The 17798-nt window shown below is 44.3% G+C and overlaps 1 protein-coding gene across 1 annotated transcript in view; it reads left to right on the forward strand.

Moving 5' to 3' along the window:
* LOC311113577 (VPS10 domain-containing receptor SorCS3-like) overlaps window positions 1-17798 on the forward strand; it is a gene marked incomplete at both ends in the record, with an annotated part of 211996 nt that overhangs the window by 173475 nt on the left and 20723 nt on the right. The window contains 8 exons of the mRNA XM_084156824.1: window positions 207-324; window positions 5653-5786; window positions 9047-9160; window positions 9924-10095; window positions 13452-13638; window positions 15431-15564; window positions 16424-16547; window positions 16983-17095. Coding sequence (XP_084012950.1) covers window positions 207-324; window positions 5653-5786; window positions 9047-9160; window positions 9924-10095; window positions 13452-13638; window positions 15431-15564; window positions 16424-16547; window positions 16983-17095 — 1096 coding nt within the window. The remainder of the gene's footprint in view (window positions 1-206; window positions 325-5652; window positions 5787-9046; window positions 9161-9923; window positions 10096-13451; window positions 13639-15430; window positions 15565-16423; window positions 16548-16982; window positions 17096-17798) is intronic.

Raw genomic sequence — 17798 nt, forward strand, 5'->3', positions numbered from 1 at the left:
CTGACTGAATGCCCCATTTGATAGACATATTTACAAGGAAGGTGCAGTTACTCATAGACTTGAGGTAATTGGTGAAAGCTTGTAGCGTTAACAACCCTTGTCGAGTTATATTAACATGTGTATCCATCCAGTTGCCATGGAGAAAAGTTTGTTGAGTTTTTTCATTATGAAGGAACAGTGAGGTTATCTTACTTTGCTTTCTCAAGGTTTTTTGGACACTTCAGCCATAGGTCAGAGTGGCAGCTTATCAAGATAGACTACAAGTCCATCTTCAACAGGAAATGTACAGAAGGAGACTATCAGACGTGGCACCTTCACAACAAGGTAAGACCTCTTCAACAGGAAGTCAGTCCAATTTATCAATATGTGTCCCGATTTTCTAATACCTAATACCAATATATTTACATGGTAGTTAGGGACTGTACTTTATTTATAATCAGCGATACCTGGAGCGATACACCAGCGATACACCATCGTGGACAAGGGTAGGGGTGAAAAGCGAAAAGGTTTCCATTATAATAAAAACACTGCATGAATCTATACAGGCTATTGTTAAAAAAGAGGATAGTGTAAGTTTGGAAAAGTGCTAAAGTTGTCTATCAACTGTAAACATTGAGCACAACAGAACCAGTTACAACTGAATGTGACACTCTGGCTCCATGGACTTTGATATTGTTGAGCCAGGGTTGTTCATTTTCATTATTTGGGGTGTATTTCTATGTTGGTAGTTCTGTTGTGTGTATTTCTAGGTTTGCCTTTCTGTTGGGTTCATGTCTAGGTTTGGTCTATGACTCCCAATCGGAGGTAACGAGTGTCAGCTGTCGGCTCGTTATCTCTGATTGGGAGCCATATTTAATCTGTATGTTTTCTTGTGGGAGTTGTGGGTTTTTGTTCCTTTTGGTCTGTGTACCGTGGACTTCATTGAGTCGTCTTTTGTTTTGGATTTTGGTTACTTTGCTAAATAAAGTCATGTTTCTTGGACACGTTGCGCCTTGGTCATACTTGGACGACATAGACGACCGTGACAGAAAAACCCACCATAGAAGGACCAAGCAGCGTGTCCAGGAGCAAGACAGCTGGACATGGGAGGAAGCGCCTGGTAAGGAAATCGAGAGGCTGGCGATGGCCCAGGTGGGCAAATCGTGGTCCTGGGAGGACATGCTCGGGGGCAAGGGACCTTGGGGGAAGATCAAGGCCCTGGCGAGAGAGGAGCAACGACGTCAGCAGGGCCATCATCGTTGGAAGGACGAGAGGCAACCCCAAAAAGTTTTTGGGGGGGGGCACATGGCTTGGGCGACTGAGCAGCAGGAGGCTGCCACAAGGCAGATTCAGAAGGCTACCAGGTTAAGGGGGCTGACGGAGGCAGAGAAGGGACGGATTCAGGAGGCTACCAGGTTAAGGGGGCTACTGGGAAAAGCAGGGAAGGAAGGTGTAGAGGCACGGCGAGAGGTACTGGGGTGTGTAACCAGTCCGGTCCGGCCCGTTCCTAATCCCGAGGTACAGCCAGTAGTGTGTGTTCCCAGTACGGTACGGCCTGTTCCGGCCCCTCGCACTAAGTGTACGGTGCGCGTCGCCAGCCCGGTTCGGCCTGTTCCTGCCACCCGCACCAAGTGTACGGTGCGCGTCGCCAGCCCAGCCCGGCCTGTTCCTGAGCCTCGTACGAAGCCTACGGTGCGCGTCGCCAGCCCGACCCGGCCTGTTGCTGCTCTCCGCACTAGCCCTTATGTGCGTGCCCAGGGTCCAGCATGCCCTGTTCCGGCTCTCCGCACTAGGCTTAATGTGAGTCCCCAGGGTCCAGCATGCCCTGTTCCGGCTCTCCGCACTAGCCCTTATGTGCGTTCCCAGGGTCCAGCATGCCCTGTTGCTTCTCCCCGCACTAGCCCTGAGATGCGGGTCCTCAGCCCGGTACCTCCAGTTCCGGCACCACGCATCAGGCCTACGGTGCGTCCCCAGGGCCAAGCATGCCCTGTTGCTTCTCCCCGCACTAGCCCTGAGATGCGTGTCCTCAGCCCGGTACCTCCAGTTCCGGCACCACGCACCAGGCCTACGGTGCGCCTCAGACGGCCAGAGTCTGCCGTCTGCCCAACGGGGCCTGAACTGTCCGTCTGCCCAACGCCGTCTGAACTGCCCGTCTGCCCAACGGCGCCTGAACTGTCCGTCTGCCCAACGCCGTCTGAACTGCCCGTCTGCCCAACGGCGCCTGAACTGCCCGTCTGCCCAACGGCGCCTGAACTGCCCGTCTGCCCTATGGCGCCTGAACTGCCCGTCTGCCAAGCGTTGCATAAGCCGCCCGTCTGTACTGAGCCTGCAAAGCCGCCCGTCTGCCATGAGCCTTCAGAGCCGTCCGCCAGACCGGAGCCGCTAGAGCCTTCCGCCAGACAGGAGCCGCTAGAGCCTTTCGCCAGACAGGAGCAGCCAGAGCCTTCCGCCAGACAGGATCAGCCAGAGCCTTCCGCCAGACAGGATCAGCCAGAGCCTTCCGCCAGACAGGATCAGCCAGAGCCTTCCGCCAGACAGGATCAGCCAGAGCCGTCCGCCAGACAGGATCAGCCAGAGCCTTCCGCCAGACAGGATCAGCCAGAGCCGTCCGCCAGACAGGATCAGCCTGAGCCTTCCGCCAGCCATGAGCAGCCAGATCCGTCAGCCAGCCATGAGCAGCCAGATCCGTCAGCCAGCCATGAGCAGCCAGATCCGTCAGCCAGCCATGAGCCGTCCAGCCAGGATCCGCCAGAGCCGTCCAGCCAGGATCCGCCAGAGCCGTCCAGCCAGGATCCGCCAGAGCCGTCCAGCCCGGATCCGCCAGCCAGCCAGGATCCGCCAGAGCCAGCCAGCCAGGATCCGCCATTCAGTCCGGAGCTGCCCCTCAGTCCGGTGCTGCCCCTTAGTCAGGTACTGTCCCTTAGCCCGGTGCTGTCCCTTAGCCCGGTGCTGCCCCTTAGTCCGGTGCTGCCCCTTAGCCCGGTGCTGCCCCTTATCCCGGTGCTGCCCCTTAGTCCGGTGCTGCCCCTTAGTCCGGTGTTGCCCCTTAGTCCAGGTGGGGTTAGTTGGAGGGTGGTCATTGGGAGGAGGCTACTGAAGCAGGTTGTGACTGTGGTGGGGTGGGGATCACGACCGGGGCCAGAGCCGCCACCGTGGACAGACGCCCACCCAGACCCTCCCCTAGTCCTTATGTTGGTGCGCCCGGAGTTCGCACCTTTAGGGGGGGGTACTGTGACACTCTGGCTCCATGGACTTTGATATTGTTGAGCCAGGGTTGTTCATTTTCATTATTTGGGGTGTATTTCTATGTTGGTAGTTCTGTTGTGTGTATTTCTAGGTTTGCCTTTCTGTTGGGTTCATGTCTAGGTTTGGTCTATGACTCCCAATCGGAGGTAACGAGTGTCAGCTGTCGGCTCGTTATCTCTGATTGGGAGCCATATTTAATCTGTATGTTTTCTTGTGGGAGTTGTGGGTTTTTGTTCCTTTTGGTCTGTGTACCGTGGACTTCATTGAGTCGTCTTTTGTTTTGGATTTTGGTTACTTTGCTAAATAAAGTCATGTTTCTTGGACACGTTGCGCCTTGGTCATACTTGGACGACATAGACGACCGTGACACTGAAGTATCTGTTCATCAATTAATTTGCCATTTGTTGATTAACACAGCAGCCCCATATCATCACGTAGGCCTAAATGCACTTGTAACTTTTTTTCATTTGGGAAAATATACTTTTCTATTTTATTCCATGATATTGTTGTTACAAAATAGATTTGTGTTGACTGTGATTGGGCATGGGAATATAAGAGCATCTGCTATGCTAAATTAACATACTAGGCATGCATAGCTGATCCTCAAACCAAAGACTGGCCAAACTCATGTTTCTATTTAATTCTAAGTTTAAAAAAATACAAAATCATATAAATGTGAAATTTGTAAGCACGTTGTTGAAGTGCTGTTGTTGATGTGTTGTTGAAATGCAGAGCTCTCCTGCCAGCCTGTAGCGTATCACATATGTTTCACAATTGATTTCTTAAATGGCGGGCTATAGCCTGGAAATATTAATAATATAATCATTAATTGTCGTTCCTTCTTTGGCTACCTGCCATGCTCCTGACTGATTTAGAGTAATTATGTTGTTTAATAACCTGTTGAATTGTCGAACATCAATTGATAGTGACAGAATCACACATTACTTCTCAAACAAAGTAAAACATTTTCCTCCTTGGCTATAGAAGGTTTTAGCACAGCCTCTGAATTTCATAGAGACGAACCAAAGATATCCCGAATGCATCAGAGTCACGTCTTTACCCGGCATTTTACAGCTTGTTTGTAGCGTAATGCATTGCGGACTAAAATGTCAATATAGATCACTTTATATAATCAGGTTCATTTAATTTCTTTCCAAAAAATAACAAGCTGATAAAGGGGTAGGCCTATGCTTTTAGCCATTTTCTTTAACAAAAGCCACAATACCCTCACATATTGCCTCAATTCAAGCCCTGGTTTTAACTTCACTGACACAGAAATATTTAAGGAGTGCATGGTGACTGAAGGAATTGGCTGACAAAATCTATGGATAGTAGACTATAATTGAATCTGTCAAACAGGTAGGCCTACCTCATATTTCTTGAATAGGAAGAACTAGTCTCCAACACAAAGCCCTATTGTTGTTAGTAGCCTAAAGCCAAATTAAACTGCTGCTGCTTCATAGTAATGTAAGTTATGTACATTTTTCAAATATGGCTTATTGTGAGGTCAATAAAAAGCTTCACTGTGGGCAACGAAACATATTGCTTTTAATAAAATAAATTATATCAGTAGCAAACTTACCTCCAGTCCTCCTTTTCATCTTTGCTCTCTCCCTCTCAAACTGAACAGGACATCAGTAGGCCTAGATTTTGTGCACAGATATTGCATAAAAAATTAAAATAATAATAATAATCCAGAAGAAGCCTTTGACTCGCCTCCTAAAGTGCCATCGTACACAGCACAGCCATTGGTTACAGTTATTTGTTAGGCAGCACTAAATGGTTTACATCAGCAAGAGCAGGGCAGGCCGGGACTCATGATTGGTGAACGCCTATCCATTGCAGTGTGTAATGCAGTGTAACCTAGTTTTATATACACCATCCCAGCAGCGCAAAAACTCAGGAAGGAAGTACATTTTCTTAGAAATATAACTTTGCCCTGTGCTTCTCCTTGCATGCTCTTCATGTAGCCTAGTGCTAGAGCATATAGTTTAGGCTATGGATAATTTTATTGAGACCACACTAGGCACACTTGATATTGCGCACCCAGCAGAGAATCAGGGATGAGGGGCGTCATCGGCACACATCGAGATACTATAATAAGCAACTAATTCTCCAACCCTGAGCAATATGACATTTCATCGATTACAAATTACCTGACCCTCCCCTGGACTAAATAAAACAATACTAATCCCTCCCCCTGACTGAAATTGAAAAAGCATGACCCTCCCCATTTTGCTCTGGGTAACAATGATTTAACATGGTAGATGCAGTGTACTTACAGTGTTTGGGTAGTTACAATAAGCTCAATAGGTTAACATAAGAGTGGTTTGAGCTGTTCTATGTTAAATTTGACATTTGAAAATGACATACTGTAATCCCATGTGTATGTACTATATGGATTAATATCATGTATGTGTTTCACAGGGAGAGCCGTGTGTGATGGGCCAGAAACAGATCTATATGAAACGCAGACCAGGAAACTATTGCATGCTGGGAAAAGACCATGCCAAAGTCCTCTCTGCTGAGTCGTGTATCTGTCGGGCCCACGACTTTGAATGGTAATTATAGTATACTAGTATAATAACTCACAATTGCAGTATAATAGAACACATGAACACATGTTCTAGCACATCTTTTATCACAACGTTTTTTTTCTTCTAATCTAAACATGAGTAGATAAACAGAAGTTCAGCATTCATTGTCCATAAAAGAGAGTGTCATTGTGTATGATGTTTTGTGTATGTTGTCCCATTATAGCCAATTTTGGATTCAATACACTATTTCAGGATCCCATTCATTTGGTTCATTTTCGGTGTCAGTGCTCCAATTATCAGATATGTTGGGGGATCATTCTTACGCAATTTGCTCCTAACGTCTGTCTCTCTGCTTTAGCTCATTTTGCTATGTTTATAATAACGTAGAGAAGATGAGAGGGGTGTTGATAGGACTGCTAGGTTGTTGTTGTTTTTTTATCTTCTAAAGGCAGGGAAGAGAAAAGCAATGATACATTTTTATATAAATGCCAGCAGTGTCAAGTCAGACTGTATGAGTTTTAATTAGAATCCATTAGTCTCCTGTGATAGTTGTTTTTAATTATTTTGGGACTGAAATTATTATATGGTAGCATTTCACAAACTTCCTGACCACATGGCATGTCTCTCTCTCTCTCTCTCTCTCCTCTCTCTCTCTCTCTCTCTCTCTCTCTCTATCTCTCTCTCTCTCTCTCTCTCTCTCTCATCGTCTCCTCTCTCTCTCCTCTCTCTCTCATCTCTCTCTCTCTCTCTCTCTCTCAGTCCCCCTCTCTCTCTCTCTATCTCTCTCTCTCTCTCTCTCTCTCTCTCTCTCATCTCTCTCTCTCTCTCTCCCCTCTCTCTCTCTCTCTCTCTCTCTCTCTCTCTCTCTCTCTCTCTCTCTCACTCTCTCTCTCTAGCTCTCTAGCTCAGCAGCTGGTGATAGAGACAGTGAAATGCAAAAATAAAATAAACAATCTCTTTGAGAAACTTCAACGTTCAGAGTGAATAACAATACAACTTTTAAATGTACACAAAAGTCAAGGTCTGAAATGTTTACACTTTTTAGTCATTTAGCAGACGCTCTTATCCAGAGCGACTTACAGTTAGTTAGTGCATACATTTTTCGTACTGGCCCCCCGTGGGAATCAAACCCACAACCCTGGCGTTGCAAACGCCATGCTCTGCCAACTGAGCTACTGGGGGAATAAAATCTTGCCTGGAAATGCAAGAGTTTACTGATTGCGTATTGCGTAAAAGGGTGACAATGCACTGGCCTGTTGTTCTGTTGTGCTGTGAACAGAAGGTCCAGGGATGGATTCCAAAGGGGGACAGTGACTAGACTGAAATCAGAGGTTACATACTGAACAAAAATATAAATGCAACATGCAACAATTTCTACGTTTTTACTAAGTTACAGTTCATATGAGGAAATCAGTCAATTGAAATAAATAAATTAGGCCCTAATCTATGGATTTCACTTGACTGGGAATACAGATATGCATCTGTTGGTCACAGATACCTTAAAGAAAAATGGCCCTCACAATGGGCCTCAGGATCGTGTCACAGTATTTCTGTGCATTCAAATTGCCATCGATAAAATGCACTTGTGTTCGTTGTCTGTAGCTTATGCCTGCCCATACCATAACCCCACACCCACCATGGGGCACTCTGTTCACAACGTTGACATCAGCAAACCTCTTGCCCACACAATGACATACAAGTGGTCTTTGGTTGTGAGGCCAGTTGGATGTCCTGCCAAATTCTCTAAAATGAAGTTGGAGGTGGCTTATGGTAGAGAAATGAACATTCAATTCTCTGGCAACAGCTCTGGTTGACATTCCTGCAGTCAGCATACCAATTGCATGCTCCCTCAAATCTTGAGACATCTGTGGCATTGTGTTGTGTGACAAAACTGCACATTTTAGAGTGGCCTTTTATTGTCCACATCACAGGGTGCACATGTGTAATTATCATGCTGTTTAATCAGCTTCTTGATATGCCACACCTGTCAGGTGGATGGATTACCTTGGCAAAGGAGAAATTCTCACTAACAGGGATGTAAACAAATGTGTGCACACAATTTGAGTGAAATCATTTCTTTGTGCATATGGAACATTTCTGGTATCTTTTATTTCAGCTCATGAAACATGGGACCAACACTTTTCATGTTGTGTTTATATTTTTGTTCAGTGTATATACATAGTTATAACATTTCATATATTATATTAATAATAAGTGAGGAGAGATTAGTATTAATATGTAACCAAAACACCATGGGAGTCTGCATTACTATAATCTATTAAACTGGACACCATACTTTTGTTTGACTTACTGGAAAGAAATGGAATCAAAGTATTACCAAAGCTGTTATTATGTGGTGCTGTAATGTCCTTAACTGGACACTGTACGCTCATTGGACTCACTTGGTCCCTTATAACTATTATCCCCACCAACCATAACACCATAACTTCACTTGACAGCCTGTCAATAAATTGGGGGAGGTTCCTAATCACACTGAGGCCAGACCAGGCCATAGGGAGTCCTAGAGGGACCTCAGACTTTGTTGCTTCTTTGTTAGTTCTGGCTAGGTAATTAATTGATAAATCAATGACAGCGTCATTATTAGAATGGGCACTTGCCTAACCTGCTTTGCCCGATGTAAATCACTTTGTGATTGGGAGGTAGCTAACGTCAACCTGTGTTGCCTGTCCCCCAGGGCTCAGTCTTCCTAGTTCTGCTGATCTGGAGCATTTGTCAATTGCAGCCCAATCAATATATAATAATAATAAAATGCCATTTAGCAGACGCTTTTATCCAAAGTGACTTATAGTCATGTGTGCATACATTTTTGTGTATGGGTGGTTCCGGGGATCAAACCCACTACCTTGGCCTTACAAGCGCCATGCTCTACCAGCTGAATGATGCATTGCAATGCAAAAAAATAGCTATTATATGTATTGTGCTGAGGGGATAGGAGAGAGAAGCTGTAACATATAACACAGTAATACTGTATGTCCTTTGGATCAAAATCATATCAACTTGTATTAATCACATGCTTCGTAAACAGCAGATGTAGACTAACAGTGAAATGCTTACTTACGGGCCCTTTCCAACAATGCAGAGAGAAAAATCTAGAAAAATAATAATAAATACACAATGAGTAACGATAACTTACAATGGCTATATACGCGGGGTACCAGTACCGAGTTGATGTGCAGGGGAACAAGGGAATTGAGGTAGATTTTTACATATAGGAAGGGGTAAAATGTTGATATTGATCAGATACTGTTTGTGATTTGTTATAGTGATTATGGCTATGAACGGCGTAGAGAAGGGAACTGTCTACCATCGTTCTGGTTCAACCCAGCAGTTGTATCAAGGAACTGCAGCCAAGGACAGAACTACCTCAACAGCACAGGGTGAGTTGCACATATGGGCACTATTTTGTAGCGTTTCTATGTTTTCTATTCTAAGTGAAGGCAACCCTTCTGTATATTTCTGCTCAATGAAAGGTAAAATATGTTTCCGTTTTTTTTATGTTTTCCATTTCATTTTGTAAAGCATTATGTTCATCATAATATGGTCCATGTTAAAAAGCCTGAATAGGTATCAAACATTTCAAAAGAGAAGTCATCTTCCCACTGTAATGAAACACTGTCAGGGTGTCACACCCACTGGCACGGCTCCTAGTGTGAATAGTGATATTGGATATTTAGGCCTGAGTCATTCACCAGACAGTAGATCTATACTGAGTGACATAGTGTACTGCTGAGAGCTACACAGCACTGTCAGGAGTCCTAGGACACAGATTAGGATGCCTCAGGATGGCTGAGGTCTGAGGAGAACGGTACATCCTTAATTTATGCATTCGCTTCCCTAAGGTTAAAAGTCAAGTTTTGTCTAGGAGTCACTAAGCATTTTGGAGTTTTGTCAATGTGACCAATAACTACTGTTTTGTTTAGTAGTTACTAAACATTTTAAAATTTAGTCAAAGAATAGCAAGTCTTGTTCACTTGCTCTGTCACTTTGAGGTTAAAAATCAAATTTCCGCGATTTCTTGTCAAGCTTCATTGATGAACGTGACCAATACCTTAGCCTTGTTAACAAGTAGCGTCATGAAGCCATAACCTCAGTAAACCACACTAAACATGTACTAACTCATTCATATGGAATCTTCCTAAGGTACCGAAAAGTGGTGTCCAACAACTGCATCAAGGGAGTCAAGGACATGTACACACCAAGGAAGCAGATGTGTCCCAACAGGGCTCCAAAAGGCCTTTCTCTCTCCACCAGAGAGGGCAAGCTTACCGCCGACCTGGGCACCAACGTCACATTCCTGGTGCATCTGGATGAGGTAGGGCTGGGCCTCGAGCCAAAATGGCCTGCTTTTTGTATATCACTGTTCTGGGCCTAGGAGCCCAAATGGACGCCTTTGTATACAGCCCTGTTATGAGTTGCATTGATTTTTACCTTAAGCCATGGAATGAAAAATCGATGTGTTATGCATGGTTGTAAAAGTAGTACTAGCATGTGGTGCACAACTCACTCAATGTAGACCTATGTTACTGAGTGAAATATTGATGTGTTTCCCATACGTTCAACATGGATGTTTCTCCAGGCATACGCCTGAAATTATTTCCCTGTTATGTCATCCCATATACACCAACTGCTGAAAGTTTAACACAATATTACCCACACACAGCTACAGGCACTGAGCCCCAAGCCCAGAGACAGAGTAAGTGCTAAAGACCTTGGATAGAGATGCACCCTGGAGACCCTGTTATAGAGTGATAGACACCGAGTAGCCTCCTTCTAGGGCCAGGGCCTTGCCTCGCTCCCCTTACTCCGTAGACACTTTGAAACCACCTCACCTTAAATTCATGTGGAATAAGTGTGGTAGCGCTCTGCTCTGTGCTGCAGTGCTCTCCTCCCCTGTACTGCAGCTAAGAAGTGTCTCTCCCACGAGGTCTCTCCCGGGCCCAGCTGTCATATTTCAGTGTGATGAGTTAAGGAAATTAGGATCTATTTCTTCCATTAAGAGTGGCATCCTCTGATAAGAGAGACATATGCCATGTGGTCAAAACGTTTGTGAAATGTATTATATAATCATTTCAGTCTCAAAATAATTAAAAATAACTATCACAGGAGACTAATGGAGGTGAGGAATCCTCATGGCGTTGGGTCTTATGCATTTGGAAAATCCTTCGCTCCCGTTGAATTCAGACTTTAATTTATATTCATGAAGCCCAAGATGGCAGTATTTCTTGGGGAGAGCAAATGGGCCTAAATATTTAATGTGTTCAGAAAACGTTAAAAAAAGGAGAGAGAGAGGTGGAAGAAAGAGGGACGTTATGAGAGAGGGATAGGATCTGTAGTGTCACACGTCAACATTTCATTATCACAAAGTGACCTTATAGCATGTAATGTGTACACCAACCAGATTTACAGTACATTAGCTACCTTATAGCATGTAATGTGTACACCAACCAGATTTACTGTACATTAGCTCTCTTATAGCATGTAATGTGTACACCAACCAGATTGACTGTACATTAGCTACCTTATAGCATGTCATGTGTACACCAACCAGATTTACTGTACATTAGCTACCTTATAGCATGTCATGTGTACACCAACCAGATTTACTGTACATTAGCTCTCTTATAGCATGTCATGTGTACACCAACCAGAACCAATGGAATATCCCCAAAAGTGCAAATCCTTCCATCTAGCTCTCCAGGCAAACGCTCAAACCATTTGAAAGAAAGCTATAACTATTTGAACCCAGGTATGACACACAGTCAGCACGATAGCACTGATGTCACACCGTTTACACCATCCTTCGTGTGTTGACATTCACCTGAACAAGAGTCCTGTACACAGTCCTACTGTGCCTGGATCTGAACTAACAAAACCCCTTATTGTCAACCAGCACTGCTGTCCAGACCATGACACTTACCCTATTATGCATTTTGGATTTGTTGGCCTCTGAGTCACACACGGAGCCACGGACACAAAGCTTGACATTTAGCCAGCAGTCCAGCATCAGTCTCATGCAGATTAGCTAGTGATCCCAGGACACCTCGATAGAGAACTAGAAGTGTCCAGAGAGTGTCAACAACGGACACTGACAAAAGCCTGAATGACGTCAACGCCACCAAAGACCTAAGTGTCATTCTGAGTGCCATTTTGGCAAAGGATTGTGGGCCATTACAGTTCCACACAATAGCCGCCACTGTTATCCCTTTTCCTCCATTCTATTCTACCTTTCTTTATTCTGCTTATTCATAGTTTATCATTTTCTGGGTACAATGGTGTGAAATATACCCCCAGAAGCCTTCTCCCACACACAGCCAACCCTGCCGTGTTTTCACACTCTGCTGTGCTTGAAAAGGAGAGAGAGAGAGAGAGAGAGAGAGAGAGAGAGAGAGAGAGAGAGAGAGAGAGAGAGAGAGAGAGAGAGAGAGAGAGAGAATGATGGGTTTTGCATTTTGCTATTGTTGTGTTTGTTGCTGAACCGGAGCCCCCTCATAATAATGCAGTGTTACAAATAAAGATCCCAATTGCATTGCGTTACAATGTGCTGCGGGGAGGCTGGGAGTTAGTTGCCCTTGCTCTCAGGGTACGGGCCGGATAAGTGGGAGGGTTTGGTCGCAGCGGCAGCTAGATCCACCGACAACACGTGTGGTCTGTGTGTCTGTGTTGATCCTAGGGAAGTGCCAGATGTAACCCCCCTGAGTAGACTTGCTGCAGATACTGTAGTGGCAGAGCAGGGAGGGTCTCTCACACACATTTGCTCTCTCTCTCTCACACACACACACACACACACACAAAGAGAGAGAGAGACACACACACACACACACACACCTCATTAGCAGTAACAGGCAAACACACTGCTCTCACGGTGGGGCAGAAAATGATGCGACCTCCCTGTGTTTCTCTCTCTCCATCACACACACACACACACACCACAGGAGCCAGACACTCCCAGTGGTGTTATATAACATGTCAGACTCAGGATGCACGCTAATGTAGAGGTGTCACAACACCAGCTGTTGGAATTTTGACAAAAACAAAAGAATGATGCCCTGCCTGTGCCCATGCATGCTGAGTGCTGATTACTGAGTGGTACTGTGGTTTTGGGGCATTGTATTGAACCCCATTTCAACAAAAATATGTATTTAAGTCTAGAATAAACACAAGTACAAGCATCTGGCTGGGCTCTCAAATACAATGGAATTGTGTGTTTTTAAATAATAATGATATTTGGGACTCTTTCTTTCTTTCTGTCTGTCTGTCTGTCTGTCTGTCTGTCTGTCTGTCTGTCTGTCTGTCTGTCTGTCTGTCTGTCTGTCTGTCTGTCTGTCTGTCTGTCTGTCTGTCTGTCTGTCTGTCTGTCTGTCTGTCTGTCTGTCTGTCTGTCTGTCTGTCTTTCTTTCTTTCTGTCTTTCTTTGTCTTTGTGTCTGTCTGTCTTTCTTTCTTTGTGTCTGTCTGTCTTTCTTTCTTTCTGTCTTTCTTTCTTTCTGTCTTTCTCTCTGTCTTTCTTTCTTTCTTTCTCTCTTTCTTTCTTTCTTTCTTTCTTTCTTTCTTTCTTTCTTTCTTTCTTTCTTTCTTTCTTTCTTTCTTTCTTTCTTTCTTTCTTTCTTTCTTTCTTTCTTTCTTTCTTTCTTCATCTGTAGTCCTTACTTGAGACTTTACTTGCTTTCCAGGGTGACTCAATGAGAACCAACATCCAACTGGATTTCGGAGATGGGACGGCAGTCTCCTACTCCAACCTGAGCTGGATCGAAGAGGGGATCAGACACGTTTACAAGACGGCTGGGATATTCCGTGTCTCAGCCTTGGCAGAGAACAGCCTGGGATTTGATACCACAACCTTGTACCTCCATGTTACATGTACGTCACCTCTATACATTTATCTATTGTCTCATGGCTATTCAATTCCCGCCATCGAGGACTGAAGTACTTCTGGTTTTAGTTTGTGCTGTACCTGTTAGATAATTGGTCAGTTACTGTTATGTCGGCCATTGATTGGCCGGAGTGGTCGCTCACCTGGTGACCCAGGTCTGAATCAGTCCCTGATTGGAGGGAAAGGATGGAAAACAACTGTGCTGTGGTTCTCAATGATCATAATTGAATATCTCCGCCTCATATTTCTCTGTAAATAACCATCTTCCTAATTATGGAGCAGTGTACAATGGAGCCAGTTATAGGCAAAGTACCAGAATGCTTTGCACGTAGTACAGCACATTGATGCTCTCTTGCTCTTCTCATCTTGTAATGAACAAGCCAAATGTCAAGTAAAAAATGGTGACAAATATAACATACTTATGTCTAAAAGGCATCAAGAATTATCCAGCTCTTTGCGGTGCAGTGTTTGAATTGCCCCCTCGTCTCTTGATTTGAACATTGAGGCTTTCGTCAATATGTGAAGGTGCCATTTAAATGTTGTCTCTGGTCTCTACGACACTTTCAATCAGTGTGCTTTGATATTTTTGATGGCATTGATTCTGATGGTGTTTTTCTCTCCATGGTTTGGTACATTTTGAGGTCATTTACAGGGGAGAGAGAGTGCAGGTGATGCTTTTAGCCAAGCACGATGCCACCACAGATTTCCAATTGGACTATTTTTAACACCAAACACAGTTTAGGTAGCCTGTCCAAATGACTCACATCACACACACAACACACACAACACACACAACCGCATAGACACACTTAAAAGGGACACACACACAGATACACTTTCTCTCTCTGTCACACACATCACACACACACATCACACACACACAAACACACACACAACACACACGTACATCCGCATAGACACACACTTAAAAGGGACAATTTTACACTTTCTCTCTTTCTGTCACACACTTTACACACACACAAACACACACACATACACTGCATGCGTTTGAAAGCAAGTATAAGGATAAAGATTAGTCTCAGTTAAAGAGGATAAGAGTTAACAGAAGCCCAGGCGGAGACGTACACGCCAGAGTGCAGAGTCACACCACTGTCAGCTGGAATTTTACCGTGAAAATACTGTGTAATATCTCTCCGCTATAGGAAACCTCACCGCTTAGATGACGGTATTGCCACGTACACCCACGTCAGCTTCCATTACGGTCTCAGCATGGCAGACCACAGTATTACTCACAAGGTATCACGACAAAAACATGATAACGCCAACGTGTTTTAAGACTAGAATAAATCTTGTTCAATTAAATTCCATCAAAACTATAAAACATTATGACAGTTATGACATTTGTTGAGTAAGATTTCATTCAACTTCCCTTTTTGAAAAGAAGATCCCACACACTACCCCAGTGATAATGATAAGTGATACTGGCAAGCGCAGTGTGAGGGATTATCTTTTCTCTAATTCTTAATTTAAGAAGGTTTCTATTTCTATTTCCCACGCACCTGTAAAAATAATCTTCGGATGTGCCAGTGCTTTTCATATTTAAACTAAAAATAAACGAAAAATAATATTTCGATGTGCGAGTGCTTTTCATATTGTAAAGTAGGTGGTCTGAAACAATATCCATGTAATTACAATCATATACTGAGTCTGAATCATCCAACACGGAGTCTGAATCATCCAATACTGAGTCTGAATCATCCAATACTGGGTTTGAATCATCCAATACTGAGTCTGAATCATCCTCTGTGTTTGTATCAGGTCCTGTGGAACATGTCCAGCTGTTAGCTCCGTTTGTGGCCATCAAGAACAAGGAAGTAAACCTAACAGCAGTGGTCTGGCCAATCCACTCCAGGACCCTTACCTACTTCTGGTGGCTGGGGAACAGCACTGAGGTAAACTGGACTTAAAACACTTGGTGTACAGAGAAGAGGGCCTAGAACCGAGCCCTGTGGGACTCCAGTAGTGAGACCACATTGTGCAGACACAGATCCTCTTCTGATGTTGTGTATAGTATACAGTATACTGTATGTGGGGTACCAACTGTCCAACATTAGTAGAGGTAATCTGACACTATTCAAAAGGGGTGTCACTTTAACTAAATCGGATGACAGGCTTATTGTAATGGCTGGAACGGAATAAATGGAACAGCATCGAACACATCAAAGACATGGTTTCCATTCCAGTTCCATTCAACTTCAGCCATTACTATGAGCTGTCCTCCTTTCAGAAGCCTCCACTGATGTATATATGGGGTCATAGGTGAAAAATCTGTCGATGTGCCCTTGAGCAAGGCACTTAACCCTAATTGCTTCTGTAAGTCGCTCTGGATAAGAGCGTCTGCTAAATGACTAAAATGTAATGTAAATGTATACATGATGTCTATGGTATTAGGTACATTGACCTCTTCTATGATGGAAGGTGGCTGTGATAGAGGCGGAGCAGTCTCTGATCTTGTATTTTGTTCAGACGTCTTGTTAGTATGTCATAAGTTATTACCTTAGGTGCATTGTTTCTAGGTCTTATGGGGAGGATGTTTTTTGTAGGGTTTTACTCAAGTCAGAATTTTGACTACTCTAACTACTCAAGTCAGAAGTTCCGACTACTCTAAGTGAGAAGTTCAAGGAGAAGTTGTTATCATCTGAAATGGGTTTCTTTCATGTACCGGGGTCTTAGGTAAATGTTTTAGGTTAAGGGATTATGTCTGGATCAAAGTGTGATCATCCGTTTTGTCCATGTTCCCTCTTCCTCCAGCCGGTAATCAGCTTAGACGGGAGCATCTCGTACACCTTCACCAGCGAGGGAATGAACACTGTTACGGTCCAAGTGTCTTCAGCAAACGCCATACTGCAAGACACCAAGACAATAGCAGTCCAAGGTAAGGATCAGTACTACCTCTCTCTCTCTCTCTCTCTCTCTCTCTCTCTCTCAGATCTCCCTAATTAAATTATTCTACTTGATGTAATGCTAATTAGCACATCTAGCAGGCATCTCACTTGGTATGCAATGTTTGAGGGTACTTTACATTTGAACATGTCAGGATATATGCGATGAGGACATTTCCCCAATTATCTAAGAAATCAGTTGTGCGAGCAATCATCTCCCCTTGTCAAACCATGAGCACACGCATACGCACACACACACCAACATCTCTGTCAGCTTTCCCACCCATCTGAAGACAGTTAGAGGAGGGACACAATCAGAACAAGTAACAGTGTGGAATGAGGAGGATACCTTGAGAATAGTGCACCTAGTTCAGGATCTGAATTAACGGTCTGTTTCTGTTTCTCCCTTGGTTCTCTCTCTCTGACAGAGTTCTTCAAATCTCTGCTTTTATCTTTCTCCCCTAATCTGGACGAGTTCAACCCTGACGTCCCCGAGTGGAGACAGGATGTGGGGAGAGTCATTAAGAAGGCTCTGCTCCAAGTAAGTGGGAATTCCTTCCTTTTCCTTCCTTCTCTCTTTTTCTCCCTCTCTCTCGTATCTTTCTATCTCAGACACTTCAGCGTTGGCCCTCGGGCTGTCCTGTGATTCGTTATCACACAGGTGTGAGAGGCTCGGCTTCTTCTTCCCCTCTTGAGGTAGCTTGATGACCACTAATTACTTATTTTCAGAAGTTGGATTGATTAAATGCGTTCTTCGGAATTAGCCTGGAATGAAGGAGATCTTAGCCATTGGTGGTGGATGTGGTTAGTATCTACGGAGGAGAGCTAGCACTGAATAACACATGCATAGTTCGTTTGGAGGTTTAGGCCTATAGTGTGAGAGTTGTGGTCTCTCTGTGTCTTCACCAACTCCACAGTGGATTTGACATGAGAGGTGACTTATGCGAGCTAGGCTGAGAGCCAGTGGAGGGAGCTACTGTGATAGAGGTCAGGGTGAGGCTTTGTGAGGGATAAAGTGCACTTTGTTACCTGGGAGCCTGGGAGCCTCATACTATGTACATGGCAGTATAGTATAGCACCAGCCAATTGAATTGTGTTGAACTGAGGGGGCACACTCAGCTATTAATTGCTAGCCTCAATAGAGCATTACAGTTCCTCTTTTCATACAGAAAGTTTAGTTTTACAACCTTTTAGGACCTACAGTAGATACATTATACAGGATATGGGTCTCAGGTCTCTATTGA

The sequence above is a fragment of the Coregonus lavaretus genome (genome assembly GCF_964263955.1).
Source record: "Coregonus lavaretus genome assembly, chromosome: 40".
NCBI lineage: Eukaryota > Metazoa > Chordata > Actinopteri > Salmoniformes > Salmonidae > Coregonus > Coregonus lavaretus.